Here is a 25879-nt window from a genome sequence, read left to right as displayed (position 1 = left end):
AAAAATTGACAGGAAGGGCAAAATAATAATCCTGCATTTCCTGCTAATCCTTGAACCTTAAATTCTTCAAAATTAGCATACAAAATTTCAACTCAAATTCTTTAAAATTCGCATACAAAATTTAATATTTTTCCAATTTTCCAGCTATCTACGTATAGTAAGTAGGTATCATTTTCTGACCCAGGGGGAAAAATCTATAAAACTTGACACTAAACTGCAAGGTAGTTATGATAAAAGTCTTTGATAGACTTACCGACTTATTATTGGTAAGCAAGTAAGCATGTATGGAAAATCGAACACTATTCCTAAAAACTGATCAGTATGTTTGTATTCTGAATGCAAACAAATTATAGAGATGATGGGGAAAAATCTTGACACTAAACTGCAAGGTAGTTATGATAAAAGTCTTTGATAGACTTACCGACTTATTATTGGTAAGCAAGTAAGCATGTATGGAAAATCGAACACTATTCCTAAAAACTGATCAGTATGTTTGTATTCTGAATGCAAACAAATTATAGAGATGATTATACTATGTGAAACAAATCGCAAATTACTGCATGTGTCCATATATTCTTCGACCAGGGTGGATCATCAGAATTAGAATAGGAGGACCGAGAAGATCATGATTAAAAAGTTAATCATGATTGCAAAAATGGCAAACTTATTTCAACTTTGATTTTTCAAATAGGTAATATTTCCCTATAATTTTGAAATTAAGAAAGTGCAATTTGGTTACGAAGATTTTATTTTATTATTATTATTATTATTATTATTTTTTTTTTTTTTGTGATGTTTTCGTTTATCCTTGTAATCTATGAAGATCCACCAATCCACCCCATATTTCTCACATCTTCTGCATATCAACCTACGTATTCCTTTCGGTTTATTTGTAATGCAAACCATGGACGTTAAACCTAGACGCAAATTAATACGGGATCAAGAAATATCGTGAGATTCCTGGATAACCAAGGTTTGAAGATTTGAAGATTCAGCGAAAAATTGATTAAAAAAGTAAAAATAGAAGGAATAAAATGAAAATTGATACTTTCTTTAAAAAGTATGATAATAAAAATAATTGATTAAAAAAGTAAAAATAGAAGGAATAAAATGAAAATTGATACTTTCTTTAAAAAGTATGATAATAAAAATAAATAATAATAATAATGGGGAACCAAAAATGAGAGTGAAAATGATCCTATCTAAAATCACGGTACCCTAAGGATTCCATCGGGATGTCTTGAGTTCGATGCCCGCAAATCCATTTCCAATAAGTCTGAATTTGTAACAAAGGACCAACTCAGCCAACTGCTAGTATGAGATAATTGAAATAATATCTTAAGAGAAGATAAATATTTTGCTGAGGTGAAAGGTTCATATCAGTTTAATCTTTCCATCTGTCAATAGAAAGATTTCTTTCCCTTCACACCAATAATAATGGTCTGTCTGATTTAAAATTCTTACAATAAAATATTAGTGTAGCATATGCTTCACACGTTAAATGATAGTCACGAGTACCATATCAAATTTGAAATAGTCTAAAATTGAAATAAGCTGTCCACAAGATCATAGATCAAAGAATCTTCGGAATGCTGTTACGGGATATATATGCTAACGATGAGATTCGTCATTTTTTTGTCTAACTTGAGACTTTTCTGTTAGTCTTCTCAGCTTTATTGGTTGCAGGAGAGCCACTTTATTTTCCATTTCATCTATAGGTAAGATGAAACGTTCAAGAATTCGTGTCATCTCCTCTCGAGATAAGGCCGCGTTAAGGATACCTATTAGTGGAGATGCCAACGCACCAAATATCAACGCCAACCAACGAGGTACCCATTTTAGTGATCTTCGTTCATCTTCCTGCAGTTCTGTATTGGCTGTAACAATTCGTTTTCATTATGTAACATTCCATGCGGAGCTTATCTCTCAACAATACTTCAATGACATTGAATAGGGAAAGGCACAATGTGAATAAATTAGCCACACCGAGGAAGATTCGAGCTTTTAAGTTTCATGCAGACCGGAGCGGTAGGCGAGAAAATTTCTTATGATTCTCGTAATAGCATAATAATATACTATGTATTATGATAGAAATGTGTCACAGATCATTAGATTATGAGAGGAAATCTTGGCAGAAACAATCATAGATTCGTACCTAGTTGAAGAGAAGTTATGGGTCGTGGAGGAGGTACTATGTATTATGATAGAAATGTGTCACAGATCATTAGATTATGAGAGGAAATCTTGGCAGAAACAATCATAGATTCGTACCTAGTTCAAGAGAAGTTATGGGTCGTGGAGAAGATTCGATTAACCCCTCTGGTCTGATGACCATTTCAGTGATCTAGCTGGAGATCGGAATCCATTTCCGAAAGGGGGATCGATACCTATAAGGCAGCCATTCTTATAATATGAAAGATTGACAAAAAGTTTACGGAATGGTGGTCTGATGACCATTTCAGTGATCTAGCTGGAGATCGGAATCCATTTCCGAAAGGGGGATCGATACCTATAAGGCAGCCATTCTTATATGAAAGATTGACAAAAAGTTTACGGAATGGAATCTGAGAGAAAGAAATCAAGAGGACATTCCCCAAACCAAATGGGAAGATTCGATAAAGTGATGTGGAAGGATAGCGAGGAAGCCCAACTGTCTCAATTTTGATGTCACAGGTGCCATTTTATACCAGGTGAACAGAGTGACGTGTTATAAGGGGATGACAGATATGTAGCTGGTATCAATGAATACTATAACAAATCTGTATGACATGATGAGACTTGTGTCTATCTTGTAGTTAATTTAAACCTTCTGGTTTTTCCATTAGAAAATCAGAGTATTAATAGATATTGGTATAAGACTATCCCAATGACCGTAGATAAAATTGAAAGAAGGAACTGTTTGTTTTAAATTGAAACCATCAAGCCAAATCGTTTTCTAAGCATGTAGTTTTCCGTGCTCGATAATGCCCTTTAAAATTTCGACCAAATCAAACCTAATCTTACTATGAATAAACTAAACTGATGTCATCAAAACGTCTTATAAGTGATGAGACTCAAAAAGTGACAGGTTGCATCAACCGAACTTTAAATCTACTTGGTTTGGAATTGTTCGTATAAAATTCTATAGGGAGCAGAGACCGGAGCAACTTGATTTTATATTAGCCCACAGTAAATTTTACTCATTTGTCTAACATGTCATAGAATAGGCATAACAGAAGTACAGGGTGACCCAGCGTTACCTGACGGTTTTTAAAATGATGCTACACGTTCAATTTTCAAGATAAATAAAAGAGTGATATTTATTTTAATTGAAATATAACAAAATAAAGTTTACTCTTTTGGGCATTTTGTTTGTAATGGTGATCAGGTGTGGAAGACAACGCTAGCCGAAAAATCGCCCTCATTTTGAAAAACGCTCAATCTGGGGCGAAATTCGACATACTGTCTCTAGCATTTCCTGGATTATAGCGTGAATTTCTCGATGAAAAGCACCCATTAACTCATCCAGAATCCTCGTTTTATAAATACAGACCTTGTTTTTAACATATTTCCATAAAAAAAAGGTCGCACGAGATAAGATCGGTTGAGAAAGGTGGAAAATCAAAATGGGTGCGAAACTTCCTCTGAGCATTAGTCAAAAATTTACTACTTTTAAGAAAATGTCACCACAGCGATAGCTCGATATTGCGGGGTCTACGACTACATTGTAACAAAACCTTATTTAGTTCTGGACACAATACCTAGTTTTAATTTCAAGAAGCTACGACAAGTTATAACAAAGTAATGGGCAAAACAAATTCGTCAGGTAACTCTGGATCACCCTGTACTAATTAGATTATTAGAAGTAGGAAATGAAACAGTACAAGTTAGAAGGAATAGTATATGTATAAGTTAGAAGCACAAGGAAACACGAATACGGGTAGTCCACAAAGATGGATGGAGTGATTGGAAAAAATCGAGAGGTATAGTGCCCATAATTGAAACCAATATTAGTATAGTACCTATTCGGTAGTAATATCTATACTAGTAGTAAGTAGTCGTAATTTATTACCGTAATAAAAATTCAGTAAGCACACCCTAAAAACAAGACAAATGAGTAAAGTCTATTGCGGGAGATACTGTCTTGATTATTCAGTAGCAACGTCACAAGAGATAAAATAATTTTATGATATGACCATGATGTCTTTCAGAGTAAAATTTAAACCGATAACGAATCCGTATCACAGGGATGGTTAGTCTAGACTGCTTAGGCTCACCTTGTGGGGAATATTTTAAATTGATAAGACAATTAGCCAAAATGGTAAAATAATTGACATCACCTGTCCGGTCAATTAAATAATTGACTTTTACTTTATCAGGAAATACTTCACAATTAGAATACTATGAGTACTTACACATATGTATAACTGCAGTGGTAGAATTTCCATAGAGGTCATGGAAATAGTTAACTATCTTGAATACACTTACAGAATCTTGGAACAGAGGGATTACCTTTGGTTTCACTCACTATAAGATTTCTTAGGTTACCATTCGAGCCATCCCTGCAGTAGCAACTAGCAAAGATCAAATGAGCAAATGTGGTAGAACTCTGTCCCTTAACTATCTTGAATACACTTACAGAATCTTGGAACAGAGGGATTACCTTTGGTTTCACTCACTATAAGATTTCTTAGGTTACCATTCAAGCCATCCCTGCAGTAGCAACTAGCAAAGATCAAATGAGCAAATGTGGTAGAACTCTGTCCGGCCAAGTTAAAATATGAATAGATAATTTGACATCACCGAAGGTACTAAACTTAATCCTGAACACCAACACGTCAATTTTACGAACTTATTTGTAACGGGAAGAACAAGAGTAAAAGAACAATACCGCTTGGTAATAGTCATAGAGGATTCCATCCTGTCTGAGATCCTGACTTGGCGTAACTTTGTGTTCTAGTAAGTAGGTGCACAAGTAAGTAGTATTCTAGCTATAATAGATAATATGGTAATAGTCATAGAGGATTCCATCCTGTCTGAGATCCTGACTTGGCGTAACTTTGTGTTCTAGTAAGTAGGTGCACAAGTAAGTAGAATTCTAACTATAATAGATAATGGTAGTAATGATGGGTGATAAGAACTTACCTAGCATCTTGCTAAGATCAGCGTTGTGAAGATCCGGGTTCTCATCTGCCAACTTCTTCCTCTCAACTTTTGCCCACACCATGAAAGCGTTCATAGGTCTTCGTATCCGCTGTTCTTTGGCTGTCTTCTGTTGCTGGTGTGCGCTCATTTTACTAATAGTTGTGTCATTTGTTAGATGTGGCGAATGATAAGATGTTAAATGTCTACTAGAAGCGCTGTCTCCCAGGATAACGGAATTGATGGGACTATTCGACATCCAGGAACTCATATTATCGCGGGGCAATCTCTGATGGAGAGACTGATGCCCCAATACACCAGATAGGGTTTGAGATATAGGAAGGAGATCATTAGCATTGTTATAGTAAGACCTAGTGTAGTACTGGCTGTATAACGTGGGAGAGTTGGAGGGAGAAACGCTATTACAGATGTAATTTCCAGCCGAGTGATGCTGAGAAGAGTCCAATGTGTTCTGATGAATGAAATCTGATTTGTATTCTTCTATCATGCTGAAACAAACGAGGAAAATACAATTATACACTTGAGTTAATTCTTAATTAATTTTTTAATCTCTTTAATATGAAAAGTGAAAAATATTGGACACAGAAGCACGTGACTATTCCTCATGTTAAAATACTTGTAGTGCCCAGGTATCTCTTTAATATGAAAAGTGAAAAATATTGGACACAGAAGCACGTGACTATTCCTCATGTTAAAATACTTGTAGTGCCCAGGTGTACGAGTACTTCTTGGTATAAAACATGACGAGTCAACTCGCTATACATGCAACAAAGTATAACCACAGGTATTTGACACTTTCTCAATATTTAGACGAAAGAAAATTCTACTTCAGGTGTATTTAGCCTGAGTCTGCTTACCAGGTCGTTTTGTTACCCGTAGTCGATTTTCTATTTATTAAAATGAGAAATAATTTCCCAAGGAACAAATCGTAGACAATATTAGGGTGGTTTTAACTTATAAATATACTCGTAACAAAGCTACGCCTACCTACCTACAATGAAATTAATCCAAGACTCTTTTTACGTACCACTTTCTCAATATTTAGACGAAAGAAAATTCTACTTCAGGTGTATTTAGCCTGAGTCTGCTTACCAGGTCGTTTTGTTACCCGTAGTCCATTTTCTATTTATTAAAATGAGAAATAATTTCCCAAGGAAAAAATCGTAGACAATATTAGGGTGGTTTTAACTTATAAATATACTCGTAACAAAGCTACCCCTACCTACCTACAATGAAATTAATCCAAGACTCTTTTTAAGTACAGACTTTGACGGATTTACATTTGCTAGCACACGGTACACTTGTGCTTTGACAGATATACACTTTACTTTAGTATCTAAATCTTCCACCAACAATCTAACTGTCTAACGAAGACCAGAAAAAAAAACTAGAAATTCCAGTAGTTCACGATGATAAATCAGATTGGGTTCCGCATTTTATTGACCAGATAAATGCAAGCAATTTAAATGACATAAAAATGCACCCGTATATTGACTTCCACTGTACTTTATAGAAGAAAGTAAAAAGCAAAGTCAACCTTCCCAGCTCCTTATCAAAACCTAGATAGATCCCGTATATTGACTTCCACTGTACTTTATAGAAGAAAGTAAAAAGCAAAGTCAACCTTCCCAGCTCCTTATCAAAACCTAGATAGATATACTGTAAGTTTTATTACAACTATGCTAGGAAACCATGTAAAAATTAGTCGCTAGATAAGACTCAATTCTAACAATTTATATGAATTTCATACTTGCCATTACGATATGGGTAATGACTTTTTTTACCCATGTATGATAACGTTCTTGAAATCGTCGATGGCACTGTATGTCTTGACAATCAAAACGAAAGCACTTTATCAATTGACAAATTTCTGAACTAATTAATCAAGGTAAACATCGATAAGTAGGTACAAACAATAAATAATTAGATTTCTTTGTATGTATATACTTAAAAGTCATTGGTGATACCTTCAACCAACATTGGTTCAGTTGTAAGGGTGTAGAAAGTGATAAATATAGAACACTATGTTTCGAAGTTAGAAATGACAAGGAGAAAAGCTTCTCTCGTCGTTTCTCGCGGAATCGCGAGACGAGATACCATGGCTGGCTGCAGATCGTTAAGTTTTTGAGGGGAGAGGCTTTCCTCCTTTTTCAGGACATCCTGTACAAAACTGCTTCATGAAAATCAAGTAATGATTCATGTAAATACAGGGTGCATTCATAAACCTTGGAGCTCAGCGATCCCCGAAATTGTTTCTCAAAAGGACTGGAAAAAATTCATAGTGTATAAGACCCAAAGAACCTTTGGTACATCGAAGAAACTTTACTTGCAATGCTTTCCATTTGATTTACACAGGCCAGTAGGTACATATTTCATAAACTCTGCATTAACTGAAAACTCTCTGTGGTTAAGATCGGTATACTCCTAAGATAATTTCAGTAAAATATAAATGTCACCCTGTTTGCTGGTTACTGCCGATAACTCAATAATCAGTTTGTCGAATGCGAAGTTGGCTATGAATTTTAAAATATTAGAACCTTGATCTAGTTTGAAGGCATTAGGATTCCCGCGGCTAGAACTAATTTTCAAATGTTTGCATGAATCAAATGATTATACTTAAATACCGAGGTACCACATGGCAAAACCATGAGAGTTGATGAGCTGCCGAGATCAAATGTTTGTTCTGATTGAAAATACTCTTACCCCCAGATCTATAATTTTATGTTCCATTTGACCTCTGAGAATACTTGGAGACTGTTCGGGTATAGTCTCAGAGCATGATCGGAGGTAACACGAGATTGTAAATCCCATCCCTAATGAAATAAAGGTTAATTTTGTTATGCCCTTAAAATGGTCACTTTTCCATTTTCCACAATTGTGCAAGTCATATAGTAGACAGTGACATGTAGTTTGAGACTTCAAATCACAGCAAAGGACTGAAAACCCGTGATTTCAAGGGCTCAACAAGGACGGAAAACCTCAACAAAAAGTTGTAATTAAACATCACTAGGGCTTGAACCTAGCCTGCCGCGTGATGTAAACTTCTCGAGGTCGGAAAAACAAATTCAAACCGAGTAATGCTCTAGCCATTACGTTCCCAATAGATTGATTTCCATAGCCTTGTGTAGAATGCATATTTTACACCAGCACAACATGCTCGTGTATCATTCTACGAGGAATTAGGAACACAAATAGCTACTTTGTAGTTCATTGTGTCCTTAGCATACTCGATAGTTCCATGTTGGTCAAACAAATCAGTTCCAGGTTTAATAATATTATAAGTAATGGTCCAAAAAATAAATAAAGATGGGATCATTATGACCATTGCTTATACCGTTATGCCTTTTGCTTCCACTGACCAGATGGGGTTCATGATTGATATGGTATGCAAAATGTAAACATTGAAATACGAAGTAGGCAGTGGAAAATGCTAAAATGTGCCCATGCAGAAAAAGAGTTTCTGGAGAAATAGCAAAAGATTCATAGAATTTACCTACAAGGTAGGTAGGTTGAAAATTCAGGGTAAACAAATGGCGTATATAAGTAATGGTCCAAAAAATAAATAAAGATGGGATCATTATGACCATTGCTTATACCGTTATGCCTTTTGCTTCCACTGACCAGATCGGTTTTATGGTTGATATGTAGGTACGTATGCTAATGTAAACATTGAAAAACGAAGTAGGCAAGTGGAAATGCTAAAATGTGCCCATGCAGAAAAGGAGTTTTTGGAGAGATAGCAAAAGATTCATGGAATTTACCTACAAGGTAGGTAGGTTGATAATTCAGGGTAAACAAATGGCGTATTTACAAGTAGTATAAAATAAATATACCTACCTATTTCACAGGAATAGGTATACCAGTAAGTACCTCACAAAGTGTTCAGACAATTTGATAGAATGGAATCTTCAGGCAAGAAAAGCTGAGAAATAAAAACATCAGCCTACATTTGTTGAAAATTTTGCCCAAAGAACCATTTTTAGCTTTCTTTTTGAGAAGTGTTTTGACAATATTTAGATGATTTTCTTTCTTGAAATTATTACCATCATCAAAGGTATCGAAAGGGGTCCTTCTAGATCGAGTAAAAACATCAGCCTACATTTGTTGAAAATTTTGCCCAAAGAACCATTTTTAGCTTTCTTTTTGAGAAGTGTTTTGACAATATTTAGACGATTTTCTTTCTTGAAATTATTACCATCATCAAAGGTATCGAAAGGGGTCCTTCTAGATCGAATTTATTTTAAATGCATCATTTCGGATGTCAATTTTAGTGTTAATAGGACAATTTTGTTCTTTATTGATCGATTGCACAATTGCCTATGTTTACGTTCCGCTTGGTTATTGGAAAATTGCTTTCAACTACGAATTATAAGAAACAGTATCTTCTTTCTGCTGCTAGAAAACCTAGAATGTACAGTCTCCGCTTATTAATTTGTTTGAAATATCACAGCAAGGTACACTCGGTGCTTGTTTTCTGTCAACCTCATAGAATCTATTTCTTATTTTCACTGAGGGAACTAAAGAAACTGGAGTTACTCGTACGTCCTACTAATATTTAGATATGTCGCCATTGATACCATAAATTGTGTTGAAAGACATAGATACATATTATGCAAATTGCTTACTTGAAAATGGTCGATGGAGTAGTGAAGGACTCCTAAAAAACAAAATTAAGGTGGGTTAGGAAAGCCTTTTTAGCAAAAGTCCAAGATAAAACTCCGAGGTTTATTGAAAGAATAACCCTCTTTTATAGTTAAAATTTGCGAGTTGAAAATAATATTTAGGACTAGGTCTTTTTCGTGTAACAGGAAAATCACAGGATTAATTTTAAACTGTGTGGGGAAAATACTCCAAAATGAAGGACCTTTCAGAGATTTCTATAAATTATGCAGATTTGTGCAGAGAAGCCATACTCTGCTTCTTGAAATTTGCATTAATAACAATGAATGTAATGGAATAAAGACAACAAACATAAGATATTCTATTTGGCTTTTTTACAGGCAAGCTGTCAAGTGAAATACAAAACCAACTAAGATGTTTGTTCATTCGTGTAACAAGCTCTTAAAAAGAAAATCTCGAACTTTTTGACAGACAGAATAGTAGAAGAACCTTCGACTTGTTTCAAGTTCATGATTTCAGGGACAGAACTTTACTTACATTGACTGAGTATCTGTAATATTACTCTGTAAAGATTTCACTTCCGGCAAGCTTTAAGAATGGAAACTTGAGAAGTTTAGTTTAATGTAATGCTTACAATGTGTACATACAAGTGTAATATTCTATAGATAGTAAATAAAGGCCAAGACAAGTGTTAGAACCTCTCAGAAAACACCAAGGAAATTGGAAGCCGGTCTACCAGGTATATTATAACTTACAGTCGCGGCAAGCTTTAAGAATGGAAACTTGAGAAGTTTAGTTTAATGTAATGCTTACAATGTGTACATACAAGTGTAATATTCTATAGATAGATAGTAAATAAAGGCCAAGACAAGTGTTGGAACCTCTCAGAAAACACCAAGGAAATTGGAAGCCGGTCTACCAGGTATATTATAACTTACAGTCCGTAAAAGTTTACGTAGGGTACCTTTAAGTTCCGTCATGTTCTAAGAACAGAGACACTTTCTGGTCTTTATGTAACCGAATGAAATCCAAGTCGAATGTAAAGTCTAAGTGTTGGAAGTTGGAAGCTCTAAGAAAAGACCAAGGAAATTAGAAGTAGATATAAATGAATATCCCAACACGGAAACCCAAGTACATCGTGTTTAACCATTACTATTAACATTGACATGAGCAGTAACGTCAGTATGGTGGTTTCGTCCAATTTCCTATAGGTACAAAGAAAAAAATCTTTCTACTTTTCTATAAATGTAACCATAGAAGAAAAAACTATGATGAACATCCACCTTGCATAGTTTAACGATCTTAATATTTTATTATTATTTTTCAGTTTAAGGTTCATTAGTCAACTGGTGGTCACCCTACGACAGAATGACCACAATGCTCACCGGACCGAGCCAGTCCAAGACCCTGCCATGAGAACATTACTTGCGAGAATTATTGTTTTGTTTTTCCATATAGGTAAGTACTCTTGGGTTTTACATTAAATTCGAGTAAAAATTTCTGTTTTCAAGCGTCGCGTTGCGTCCTCGGGGAAATTATTTCCAGTAAACCCGTTCTAAACGATTAGGAAACATTGGAACACCAAGGAAAAACCATGTCTTCTTTCATTCAGACACTTTTTTCGGTCGATCATGAAAACGAAAATATTCATCTTCTCGTCAGTATGGTGGTTTCGTCCAATTTCCTATAGGTACAAAGAAAAAAATCTTTCTACTTTTCTATAAATGTAACCATAGAAGAAAAAACTATGATGAACATCCACCTTGCATAGTTTAACGATCTTAATATTTTATTATTATTTTTCAGTTTAAGGTTCATTAGTCAACTGGTGGTCACCCTACGACAGAATGACCACAATGCTCACCGGACCGAGCCAGTCCAAGACCCTGCCATGAGAACATTACTTGCGAGAATTATTGTTTTGTTTTTCCATATAGGTACTCTTGGGTTTTACATTAAATTCGAGTAAAAATTTCTGTTTTCAAGCGTCGCGTTGCGTCCTCGGGGAAATTATTTCCAGTAAACCCGTTCTAAACGATTAGGAAACATTGGAACACCAAGGAAAAACCATGTCTTCTTTCATTCAGACACTTTTTTCGGTCGATCATGAAAACGAAAATATTCATCTTCTAATAAAAAGAAAAAAAAATCAGTTCAATTGAACAATATAATTCGGTACACCTACGCCTTCTGTTAAGTCATGCCATGAGTAATTCAAGTTCGGGTGGCAAGAGTCGAAATGGACATCTTGCAATGATTTGATGAACCAGTTTACAAGACGAATGTGTGTTCAGATATGTAATTGCTCCACTCGACATGTGAACTTAAATAACTATACTTTTGATAATAAGAATCGAGAGTTGTTTTATAAAAGTACCGAAGTTCCCAAGTACATGATGTTCTGAGCATACAGGTGGTAATGTTACCAAGTACAAGTCTGTTTCTCGTCATTACCTCACAGCATTATTTTGTCATGGATTTTAGTTGGTATTCCTATTGCCCACACATCACAAGGTCTCATCTGGGTGATCTTTCTGACTCTGAGAATCTTTCATGTCTCAATATTCTCAATAAACGGATCGATCTATTGTTCCCTTTCTCCTTTTCTGTAAAAATCTGTAGCACTGAAAGTTTGCTGTACACATCCAAGGTGCTCATTTAGTTTGTATTTGTGGGTGTTGGATTTAACGCTCTTTTTATTATTTCATCGAATATTGGTTAAACGATTGAACTTGTAAAGGTAATTTTCAGTCCTGTTCTAGAATTTCAATAGTGTTGAACACGGAAAGGATTGTCAGAAATGTCGTCCCTCAATTGATCAATATGTACACTTTGCTAAATCCACTGCACTAACCACTACACCAATGAGGTTGGTTAGTGGAGTCAAAGGCTAGACAATGTTTTTATCAGTATCCTAGAACGTACTCACTATACGGCCCTGTTAAACATGTTTTTCTCCTGTTGCCAATTTCCAGCCTCTCAATCATAGAAGTGTTAGTGTTTTCCAGTTCAGAAATTGAAGTCTCTATCGTTCTGATGAAGATGAGAGATGTGACAACGCCTACTTTATGTTATTAAGGATAGAAATCATTATACCCAAGATATCTAAGATGACTAACATTTTATATGAGTTATGAGTTTTAATACACACAACATGCCCAATATAATCCACATTACATACAGTACATTGGTTTGAGATCTGTACAGGGTACGGTGGGATGTATACTCGTACGTAGACTAGGGGTTTCTAGTGTGTGTGGGATTGGAGTATTAGATAGTTCTATTCTACAAGCTGGAAACTCTTTGATTACATGCGTTGAGCATTATTTTCCAGTTTGTCCATTCTTCAATTACAACAACATCAATAAATACTACGATAAAGTTTTAGTTATGAGCACGATCATTTTCTTTCAACGTTGTCTTGCCATAAGTCATTCAGAACATAAGCCAATTCAAACACATTTCTTCCAACTCAAACGGTTAGACGGTTCAAATCAATCAGTATTTAATATGAAATGAAAATTTCCAGGTATAATTACCCTGCCTCATTAGAAATGTAATGAATGAGGGACAAAAAATCCAAATATAATGTGAACATTATTTTTTCATTCCTTTTCCACTTGGGCAATTATAATTCCAGTTTTTAGAATATTTTGAAAAACGAGTTACGAGCAAATGCCCCGGCTAACACTACTAGTGGTCCTTGGATCTTGATGTCCAATCATACCAGTTACGCGTTCCATGTATGGAAGTTGGACCTCAAAATATTCAAGGACACAGACAAGATGATAAGTGCCGGGCAAATGATGAACTCTGTCAAGACAACAGTGGTACGACCACAGTGGCAAAACTCTTATTATTAGCACAATGAACTTTTTAATACCAAGATTCAATGATCAATGGGCACTTGAGATTAAGAAAAATTCTTGAGATACAATTTCCACTATAATTATAATTACTGATATTCAAAAATTGCTCCAAAGACAGAAAAAAGCCCATTTATCTACCTATGTTCGTTGGGAATGACCGTCAGTAATTTCAAGTAGGTACCTACTATTTTTTTTAGAAAAAAAAGTGAATATCCGCTATGAATAGTCATATTTTTGGGTTTTAAAATATTTATGAATTCGTTCCAGTATTATACCTACTAATTATTAAAAAAATTGACCGAGTAATTAATTATTTGACTTTAGTTAGAGTCCTCTTGATGACAAATCATATTGGAGTATTAATTTATTGTTAAAATTAATTTCAACGGTTCCACGTCAGGGCTCAGAAATGAATTTTGATGAGAAGGGTTTCAGTTATTTCAAGGATGAAGGGGTAACACATTGCTTGTTACACCTAATTGTTTTCTTTCGCGACTCATTTAATCCTAATTGGTTGGAAACTTTTTATTTGAATACACCTATTAAGCTATAAGATGTATATGTACTCGTAGTTTGTTTATCAACTCAAGACTCCCACAAGAGTCAGTCTCTTGGGATCCCAATGAAATGTAACTTACAAAATTCTGTATTCCGAGATATTCAAGTGACTGAAATTTTGAGAAACTAAAAGAAAAACAGGGAATTTTTAAATCAGTAAGTACCCACTTTATTGTGTGAATGTCATCGTGTTTCGAAAATGATTTTAAAGCTTCAACTTAAGGTGCAACCATGTAGTGTTTTGTAAGACCAATCATGTTTGTAGAGCAATTTTGTAGTGCAACCATGGCAAAAGAGCGGAAAATCAAATCTTTACATTAGAGTTTCTGACACTAAAAGATGCAATAGGTCTAGGTTAATTAGTACTACATCTAGCTTTTAGAAAGATAACCCTCCGGAACCTTTGAAGAGCAAGCTTCTTAAGTTATATCAAAATAGTTATGCGAAAGAAATTGTACAATGTCTGTTGCATTTTGCTAATTTTACAGGGGGAAAAAAGTTTTTAGCGAGTCACTCAGCACCATTTGAAGAGCAAGCTTCTTAAGTTATATCAAAATAGTTATGCGAAAGAAATTGTACAATGTCTGTTGCATTTTGCTAATTTTACAGGGAAAAAAAAGTTTTTAGCGAGTCACTCAGCACCTACGAGCACAAATTCTTTCATAAATAACCTTGTTCATTTAGTGAGCAGGGTACATCCTACCTACAATTACCCACAAAGTTTTGTGTTCCAATAGACCTGAGTTATTTGAGCTTTTACATTGAAAAAATATATAAATCAAGGAAAATACTAAAACTTGTAAAATACTGTGAGCTTCAAAACCAAAATCGCCCAATAAACCCTAGAGCACAAGCAGTTTACTAGGATTCTCAATTTAAATTTCTGCAAGGAAAAAAAAGTGCATTGTTGGACATACCTACAATATTTGTCTACATGATCTATACCTGTGGATGTACCTATCTGCGGGAAAAGATATAGTTTTGAAGCAGTTAAATTTAAGTTTTATTTTTTGTTTTGAATTATTGCTGAAAGTGTTGGAGTTTTACATGCATGATAACTTTTATGTGCAAATAAAAAATGAGCATGCTCTTTGGTTACTCAAAGCTAGACAGGAGTTCTGTATTCTAAATTCAATCTGACAACTGACAGTCCATCTTGAACAAAATAAGCATCTAGATATCAGGAATGTAGAAGTTAGTAGGCACTCTCTTGTTAGCTAGTAAATATTAAATAAAAAGAACGCACTGAAAATGCACACCCGTAATCTAATGTTGGTAATTTATGCTGTGTATAAATCTAAAAGATAGACAGTAAAGGTTTGGATTAGTGCAGGCAAGCTTAAGAGAAAAGATATCTAAAAGTGAACTGAATATTTTCTCTAGTCAGTTTTAGAAGCACACCCGTAATCTAATGTTGGTAATTTATGCTGTGTATAAATCTAAAAGATAGACAGTAAAGGTTTGGATTAGTGCAGGCAAGCTTTTAAGAGAAAAGATATCTAAAAGTGAGCTGAATATTTTCTCTAGTCAGTTTTAGACAAACTGTTACAAAATGGTAGGCACTTGCAAAAGAATATGCTTCAAAAAAGTGCATTAGCAAATTAAATTTCTCTCTAATTTAGATCAGAAATTAAACATTATTTAAATGACAACTTTCAAACTGGGGTTAATAAAATTTTATAACAAAAAAGGATAATCAAATATGAAGGTTTATAAAATTTTATCTTCTTTTTCTAATTTAGATCAGAAATTAAACATTATTTAAATGACAACTTTCAAACTGGGGTTAATAAAATTTTATAACAAAAAAGGATAATCAATTATGAAGGTTTATAAAATTTTATCTTCTTTCAAGTTGTAAAGATTTTTCAAGCGTAGATAAAATTAAATTGAAAGCTCATTCCCTGATATTCAAGGAATATGACGAAACAAAAGTTTTGCAGTTTGCAGGGTTTTCTTTTACTTTCCCAATATGAAGTGGTCGTCTTCAAATAGAATGGCTTCAGTCCTCAGAATTTAGAGCATCTACTTTGTCAAAATCCAAAGCGAGTCAGCTCCCATGGTAGGGTTTTCTTTTACTTTCCCAATATGAAGTGGTCGTCTTCAAATAGAATGGCTTCAGTCCTCAGAATTTAGAGCATCTACTTTGTCAGCTCCCATGGTGTAGTGGTCACTGCGCTCGCCTTGCACGCGGGAGACCCGAGTTCGATTCTCGACCTCGTTTCAGTCAGCTCCCATGGCGTAGTGGTCACTGCGCTCGCCTTGCACGCGGGAGACCCGGGTTCGAATCCCGGCAGGGTCAAGAAATTTGTATCATGCAAATGATTGATCCCGTGACTGGCTGTTGCGGGGCCCACTCAGCCTCGTGAGGAAATCCAATCTTCAGCTCCCATGGCGTAGTGGTCACTGCGCTCGCCTTGCACGCGGGAGACCCGGGTTCGATTCCCGGGGGAATGGCGTCAGCTCCCATGGCGTAGTGGTCACTGCACTCGCCTTGCACGCGGGAGACCCGGGTTCGATTCCCGGCGGGGCCAAGAAATTGTATCATGCAAATAATTGATTCCGTGGGATGTGCGGGGCCCACTCAGCCTCGTGAGGAAAATGAGTAGCTATGACATATAAATGCGCATAGCGACCGGTGCCAGCATGGGCGGGGCCCACTCAGCCTCGTGAGGAAAATGAGTAGCTATGACATATAAATGCGCATAGCGACCGGTGCCAGCATGATAGGTAAACATTGGATTTTAGGATTATTGAGATATTGTGAAAATCCTACAATGCTGCAGTGAGTACCAAAGTTGTGACATAATAACACAAAGAAACTACATTTACATTAAAATCCAAAGCGCTTATTGTACTCATTCTTAAAACCCAAGAGAATATTGTAATACCTAACATCTTACAAATCCTAAGAAATTATGGAAGTAGGTAGCTAACTTCCAAAAAAAGTCCTGAGAACCATATCAACTTACAAAAAGTAGAATAAGAATTCCAAACTTGAATCTAAATATTTTATAAATAATGCAGGAATACATTATCATATACTTATAGGTTTTTTTTATATATATGAAATGAAATTTCAAATATGTTTGGCTTTAGGATTATTGAGATATTGGGAAAATCCTACAATGCTGCAGTGAGTACCAAAGTTGTGACATAATAACACAAAGAAACTGCATTTACATCAAAATCCAAAGCGCTTATTGTACTCATTCTTAAAACCCAAGAGAATATTGTACCTAATACCTAACATCTTACAAATCCTAAGAAATTTTGGAAGTAGGTAGCTAACTCCCAAAAAAGTCCTGAGAACCGTATCAACTTACAATTCCTAAGAAAGTGTTGTGCAAAATGGAGTGTTTCAATGTTTTGTTTCTTTTTTTTTTTCTTGGTTTTATACATTGTAATGATTGCTCTGAAGTATCTTCTAACTTCTTCTTGGTTGGTCACCATCGTTTACCTTGAGTGTGATGCTACTTTTTAAATATGTTTCCAGTACCTACTTATTTTTTATAAACAGGGTACTTGTACTTGGACTTTAGATTATAAAACCTGCACAGAAATTATCCCTACGCGTTTTTCTTCTTCTTCTTCTTCTTCTTCTTCTTCTTCTTCCTTATTTTTTATAAACAGGGTACTTGTACTTGGACTTTAGATTATAAAACCTGCACAGAAATTATCCCTACGCGTTTTTCTTCTTCTTTTTCTTCTTCTTGTTCTTCTTCGTCTTCACCTCTTTCTTCCTTTTCAGCTTTGAGGTTTTCCAGTTTAGTAATGATCTAATGATGGATAATAAGCGTCTGGTATCTGTATGATAGTTACATTATCTTGGTGTTACGTACATAGACGAAAATCTAAAACCCATCTGTGGCCAAAAACATTTCAGGCTTGTTGCAATGGAGAGCCTTTTGTCGCTGTCGGTACCTATGATAGTTACATTATCTTGGTGTTACGTACATAGACGAAAATCTAAAACCCATCTGTGGCCAAAAACATTTCAGGCTTGTTGCAATTGAGAGTCTTTTGTCGCTGTCGGTACTTCGATTAAGTATAATATCGGAGCTCTTCCGCTAAACTAACTCCAAAGGCTAACACATTATACTTACGTTCTCTCTGACGTTATGTAGGGATTGGGATTCATATCTATTTGATGATGAGGTTCATCTTTGACATCCAAAGTAGAAGACATAATACAAGAATACCGTGCTATAGGTTCAATTAACATGTAGGTATTAGCAAAAACTCAACACAGGACTGCTATTCACAATGTGAAAATCCGAATGAAATCATCACAGTACAAAAGCATATTGGATGAAAGTATTCCAAAATAATGCATGAAAATTGGATTTCCATCAAAAGATTTTTTGTTTGACTTAGGTTACATCTCTTTTCAGTTATAAAGAGCAAAAATAATTGAATTCTGCGATTTGTACCGCCTAGTTAGTTTATATGTTTGACTTAGGTTACATCTCTTTTCAGTTATAAAGAGCAAAAATAATTGAATTCTGCGATTTGTACCGCCTAGTTAGTTTATATTTATTTTGTACTTAAAACGAAGTTAATAATTAAATAAATTTAATTTAATGGTACACATATAAAAGTGGGTAATCTTTATCTACTGCATGAAACTTGAAGCAATTGTTTTCCAAATTTACTTGATGAAACTATACCAACATTGACCAAAACGAAGTTAATAATTAAATAAATTTAATTTAATGGTACACATATAAAAGTGGGTAATCTTTATCTACTGCATGAAACTTGAAGCAAATGTTTTCCAAATTTACTTGATGAAACTATACCAACATTGACCTAGAAAATATACAACTATTATAAAAAGCTATCACAATGGTTATTTGTTATAAGAAGAACAAAAAATTGTTAAATTTTAATACTGTTGGTAGAAAGTAATTTTGTATTGAAAAGTTAGTTTTTTAATTAATGTAAACTATTGCGTAACTTAGAACCTATCACAAAACTAACTTCCAAACTTTAGTGAACTTTATCAACATTTTGTCAAAAATATTAACGAACGGTAGCTTTTACCCAACATTTAGTTATATCAGATATCACTGCAAGTTAGGCTGGAACAAACATTTCCTAACAATTTAAACTTAGAACCTATCACAAAACTAACTTCCAAACTTTAGTGAACTTTATCAACATTTTGTCAAAAATATTAACGAACGGTAGCTTTTAACCAACATTTATTTATATCAGCTATCACTGCAAGTTAGGCTGGAACAAACATTTCCTAACAATTTATATTTCAAACAATGATTTAATTATATTAATCAATAAGATTAAACTTTTCCAGAAAGAACAATATAATTTTGAACTAATAATGATTATTATAAAAATACAATCGATGTGCAATTTATGGGTACATAATATTAAAACGATTTTAACTTTCGGTAGAAAATATTGATATTGAAAACAGTAAAAGTATTGATCAAAAATATAGAACCAAATGTTATTTTTACAAAAATACACAAAACAATTTACACAATATTGCGAGAAATTTTGAAAATTTTAAATTATTGATTTTATTCAAAAAATTTAACACTTCTAAAACACCAAGACGATTTTATTATGATCGCGCGCGATGTAGAATCAACAGGTATACGTAGAGAAAGAACATTATCTATTCACCTGCGAACTGTAGTGAGTTGATTCATACTGATTCTACCGGAGCTATAAGCTATGAGCACTTAGGCACCTTTTTACTTTTCATTGTTATCTGGTATGATTCTTGATTCTAAAGCTTACCACAACAGCGCGCTAAGCTCATTTGCTGGTGAATTTCAAACAACTTGAAGCGGGTTTTTGTAAAGTTCAAATTTCCCTTTACTCTTGGGACCAGGAGGGGTTTTTCCAAAATTTTCTTCTGTTATTTAATTAAGTTCAGATCGCTGTAACCTCATACATACTCGAGTATACCTATCTAATTGTCTATTCCACTGAAGCGGGTTTTTGTAAAGTTCAAATTTCCCTTTACTCTTGGGACCAGGAGGGGTTTTTCCAAAATTTTCTTCTGTTATTTAATTAACTTCAGATCGCTGTACCTCATACATACTCGAGTATACCTATCTAATTGTCTATTCCATAATAGGGATGATTTTCTTTGGCATTGACAAGAAAAGCAAAAGCGTTATTAAACTATTACCTACCTATGTACCTGTTTTATGTATGGAGTCTGTAAAATCGATAAATAAATGAGATCCATTACTACTATTTAATCCATAATAAGTCTGGAACAGAGGCCTGGAAAATCGCCGCTATGTTTGTCAATGTTAGCCTTGTGGAGAGTTCAGACTCAGAAGTCCTTCTCCTTCGTGGAATATGCCTCTATTGTGCACTGCCATAGTTTGTCTAAATAATCAATCAGAAAAAATGTCGCCATAGAATGCACACTTGCCACAAAAACTATCGGAGTACTCGTACAATATATTATGTCACTGAGAACTACTCGTACTTTTGATTATTGACTGAGTCACTCAATATCATTATCGTTTCAGATCTAAGAAATACAAATACTAAACTTACTTGAGCTATTGACTTTTTTAAAGAGATTTTTTTAAATATAAATAAAGTATTTAGCCATCATTACCGAGACCTTGAAATAATAATGAAACCAATGGACGGTGGATGGTAAGCGTGTTGTCGCAAATGATTTGTCTGCTATTTTCTCTTCTATAAATCTTTTCTTGATCTTTAAAGACAAGAAGAATACTAAAAAAAAAAAAACTTGCAAAGCCTCTGTCCTGTGTCACATTATTTACGATTTATATATTTATATGTACCTATATGACCGACTGGCAGACCAACGAATGTACGAAGACATTTTAAATATAAATAAATAAAATAACAAAAACTTTTTTTAAAGAAATAAAACGCTTGTATCCAATAAAAACAACGGACTGAAATCAAACGCCAATGGGGAGTAGTTAACTTTGAACAACTTGGAATAAGTAGCTGAATGAATATTCATTCTTGTTCTAAAGAATATCCCCTTGTAAATAATGGTAAGTCTGTAAATTGTACCTTATGAGTGACTTTTTCATAGCAAGATATCTCAAAGCTGTTAATCAACAAATGTATGGAAATTTAATTAAACCCCTCAATTTTAAAACATTGCTTCGAAAAATATCGTAAAAATTTGACTAAAAAAAAAAAAACCCCAGTTTTAAAAAATTGCTTCGAAAAAAATCGAAAAAAATTGACAAAAAAAAAAAAAAAAAAAAAAAAAACAAATTTCATACTAAGAAATAAGGAAAAATGATCCAACCTTAATTGAAAGCATTTGCGAATTACTGAAAGCAAATGAAACGAGGATAAACTAGGTACCCTCTGTACCCAATAGGTGACTTTTTGACGGCAAAATCCCTCAGATAAATCTAATAACAGTAAAGGATTTCTTCTTCGACAATTTCTTCTATGTAGAGCATGAACTTTTGTAACTCATGAGTAGAAACTAATGCATTATTAGTTGCTACTTTATTAAATAGGCATTTACGCACTTGGTTTGTTAGGTGAATATTTTTATACCTATAGGTAAAGTATCTACTTTGTTGAATATTGTGGTTGTATAATCTTGCAGTCCGACAGCACGACCACGAAGAACTCTTTATTAAATAGGCATTTACGCACTTGGTTTGTTAGGTGAATATTTTTATACCTATAGGTAAAGTATCTACTTTGTTGAATATTGTGATTGTATAATCTTGCAGTCCGACAGCACGACCACGAAGAACTTTTTTGTTTTAGTTTAAGAAAAAAGTAGAATAAGAATTCCAAACTTGAATCTAAATATTTTATAAATAATGCAGGAATACATTATCATATACTTATAGGTTTTTTTTTATATATATAAAATGAAATTTCAAATATGTTTGTCTTATATTAGGAACTGGAAAAGGAATAAAGCAAGATCTCGGATTTTTAATGATTCGACAATACTGAAGTATCAAATTCACAGGTATTACTTATGAGATGTTCCATTTTGCAATGAGGAAATAAGCAAACAATTAAAATTACAAAGTACCTAACAAAAATGCAAACGGCTCGACTGTTGAACAAACAGTATGCCACATATGAAAAAGATTTTCCGGAGTTCAATATAAGAACTTTATAACCAGGAAAATGGAATGAACCACTCAAAATTTAAAATTTTGCAATGAGGAAATAAGCAAACAATTAAAATTACAAAGTACCTAACAAAAATGCAAACGGCTCGACTGTTGAACAAACAGTATGTCACATATGAAAAAGGTTTTCCGGAGTTCAATATAAGAACTTTATAACCAGGAAAATGGAATGAACCACTCGAAATTTAAAAGGAGCTTTCATTTAGAAACATAATTTCACTCATCTTGTAAACTCCTTCCCTTCGTCCCTACCTATATTTTGGAGAGAAACACACCCTTTTGCTGCACCCAAAATGTACCTAAAAGATAAACCTAGACCATAGATATCTAATGAGAAGAGGTTGAAATTATCTGATTTGTTGTCCGTACTAAACCTGAGGTACTGGTAGGCACCTAGAGCTACGATGCTAGTACTTGCGATGAGATAGGTACTAATATTCCACCTATACATGGTACATACGATAATGGACTCTACGAAGTATATGTAGTAGAAACATTAGAAACATACACAAGTCTGACCTGAGACAGAGGGCGGGAGTCAAAGTGTTTCCGGTTTCCGTTAGGTTCTTCAAGTGGGTCCTTAGTTCCGGGGAGTCCAACCTAATGGAATTGTTGGGTTTTTTGAAATGTGTGATGATGAACTTGAAGTGGAGAGGTCAAACCTTGGGATTCCTGAGGGAGGGCGAGGGAACGGCGTAAAGTTCTGACCCTGCTATTACCTAAATACCCACACTATTCTATGAAAATGTAGGTCCCCTATATGTGACTTTACTAAAATGAAATTGAACTACTCAGTTCTAATCAGAAATAGATTTTGATTAATTTTTCCGCTTAAAAGTCATTATATTTATTGATTAATAACTGTATGAAAAGCATTTTCTTATGAATAACCTAGTTTTGAACAAGGAGTTTTGGCATCTCCACTAAGATTTTTTTTTTGTCTTGATCTCAAATATCTGAAGAGTTACATGATAATTTGTACAATCTACAGGAAAAGTAACTCACCTAGCTTTTGGATATTAAATTAGTTCAGCTCCAGAGATTATAACTGATAAGGTTCTCTATAATATGTCTAGCGTCTAATGAGCTTATTCCCAGGTGAGCTTCAATTGTTTGGTTAACTTTCAAGTACGCACCTACAAGCCTAGATTACATTCTCTACATATACGAGTATGCATCAATATTTCCTTCCAATTATCCTTACCTACTTTATTTGCTGTGATTGTTTTCTTCTTTGGAATTAAATTGTTTCAAAACTAACCCTATCAAAATAATATTCACCCAAGACCTCCGACCTACAAGCCCAGTTTTCAAAAACCATCGCTTACAGAAATAAGCCATTTCAAAGTTGGACTTTAAAATCATTGAAGTGAATGAATGAAGGAAATCCCAATTTTTTTATATAAATATAATATGTGTCTCCTATTTCCTCCTCAGTATTTTACAGCCACACCTTTTTATCCCAAGACTTGAAGCCTCAGACATAAAGTGTTAATCAAAATAATACGTGTGGTATTGAAGAAATATCAAATGTAAGACCTGGGCTCTTTCCATTCAAATTGAAAGTATAAACTTTTTCAATACAGACTAAAAGAGATTTACCATTTTGTCTGTAAGTACTGTGAGTAGGTACTTCTGTATAATATTGAGAAGGATTCAGGGTCTCTTTTACCCCCTAGATCTGAGCTTATCAAATGGAGCTGCTATCCAACTTTAATGGAAATAGGGATTTATCAAGATCTCAGAGAGATGAGAGGCACGAGTTTGAGGACATGAAATTTTATTATCATAAGGTGTGGTGAGATCAATCTTGCTAGATACAGGAGTAAGACCCGAAATCCAACAGATATCAGGTTCAATGTTTGTTTTGGTGAAGCATGGAGAAGCACAGTAAATATCTTACTCTCATCATATTATTTAAATATTTACAATGTTTCCTTGTTTATAAACGTAAAATGAATTTGTACGTACAAGGATTTGCAGTCACAGACATGATTTTTCATCAGGAAAATAATTAGAATTCAAATATTAACGAACTCATATAGCGTTCCAAACTTGCGTGGTCAAAGAAAGAAAAACAGAGCAAAAATATTTCCTTATCAGTCTATGTATATTAAGAATAATAATAAGAAATACAAACAAAAAAGTGTTCAGCGTTGGAGAATGAGAATATTGTCAGAAAGTATTAAGCGGGCTGTGAAGATGTTATCATTAGCTTGTGTATAATTAGGCATTAGTAACCTCCTTCATTCTCTCTCTATCTTAAACTGCCTTCAGCATTTCATAATCTTTATAGGAGGTCCCTGAATAAATCAATTTTATCCTGCAATATCGAATGTATTAATCAGTGCTATATGATTTATAAACTAATGGCCTTCTGATCATTGCTTCTGATATCATTTTTTCCATTACCTTTTTTTCTGCCCGAGTACGTAAATTCTGATTATAAACAATTTAGTGCAGCTATAAAAAAATGAATATGATTTAAGCTAGATGAACATTTCCTGTCCTTGAGTTTTCTTATCGATAGTAAATATAAATTCAGACATTTTCAAATCGTAAATAAGTAGGACTTTTGCTCGAGCTTTAGAGAAGTTTTTGTGCAGTTCGAAATTCAAAGTTTATGAGTATGGTAACTACAGTGTTGTGATATCTTGATTCTAGATCCCCTTCGTGTGGCACCTACATTACTAATGATTGAAAATAAAGCCGACTGAAAACTTTCTCCTAAAGTTTCCACGTACAATTTTAGATAGGCTCACATTTTGGTGACGCAGGGACCTACAAGGTTAATAATCTTATAGCGAGGACATTTTGTAAATCTATTAATCATAAAAGTAGGTGTTATGATATTAAAAAATCCTCTCGGTTCCAAGAGGCAATATTTATTTCTTAAAATATTATTTTTCACTTGGATAATGTAGGTAACTTTTTTCATTCAGACCCTCAGCCTCGGTCGTAGGTGTAATATCGTAGTGTAGAGTGCCCGCACCCCACACGCAGTACACAACACAATGTGTGCTATATGATGGATATTTTTTTCTTCTTTAAGTTTCTTGTATAATGACACAATCATCTTTGACTTGGATGAACTTTTTATGCAAAACATGGCTAGGTGTGAGTAGCTTTTACTTAACGTCTCTGACTCACCGATATAAAGTTTTGAAAAAGGATGGCTTGCGTTGCGTGATGTCTCAAAGGATGTAAGTGTTCTTATGTGAACATGTTGAAATGAGAGGTCAACAAGTGACGTTTCCTCCTTAGAAACTGTTTTTCTAAGTTTATATTAAAATGAAATAGGAGGTCAGAGTATATCATCGATCACCCTGAAGAGTTAAAAATTGGCAAGACTATTCAAATTTGATCTCAATTTGTGTAATTAATCTGATTATGGTTTCATCACTTCAAGCGATTCCATTCAAAGTAGTTCTGATAATTTTATGTAAGGAAATATTTCCAGGAGGTTTACTTTAAGTTTTTGAGCAAATAGAGATGAGAATGTAGTCGTTTTTATTGCACAAGTTTTGAATAAAATTTCAAGAT

At 34.2% G+C, this 25879-nt stretch overlaps 1 protein-coding gene across 1 annotated transcript in view; it reads right to left on the bottom strand.

Annotated features, from left to right (window-relative positions):
* Positions 1-18620, bottom strand: part of LOC103511496 (putative transcription factor SOX-15) — a 114243-nt gene extending 95623 nt beyond the window's left edge. The window contains 2 exon segments of the mRNA XM_026825216.1: positions 5125-5630; positions 18296-18620. Coding sequence (XP_026681017.1) covers positions 5125-5630; positions 18296-18378 — 589 coding nt within the window. The 5' untranslated portion in view covers positions 18379-18620.
* Positions 18621-25879: the final 7259 nt, after the last annotated feature.

This window comes from Diaphorina citri, unplaced genomic scaffold, assembly GCF_000475195.1.
Source record: "Diaphorina citri unplaced genomic scaffold, Diaci psyllid genome assembly version 1.1 scaffold33, whole genome shotgun sequence".
Lineage (NCBI taxonomy): Eukaryota > Metazoa > Arthropoda > Insecta > Hemiptera > Psyllidae > Diaphorina > Diaphorina citri.
Note: the sequence above shows the minus strand (reverse complement) of the source record. Positions and strands in the feature narration are given on the sequence as shown.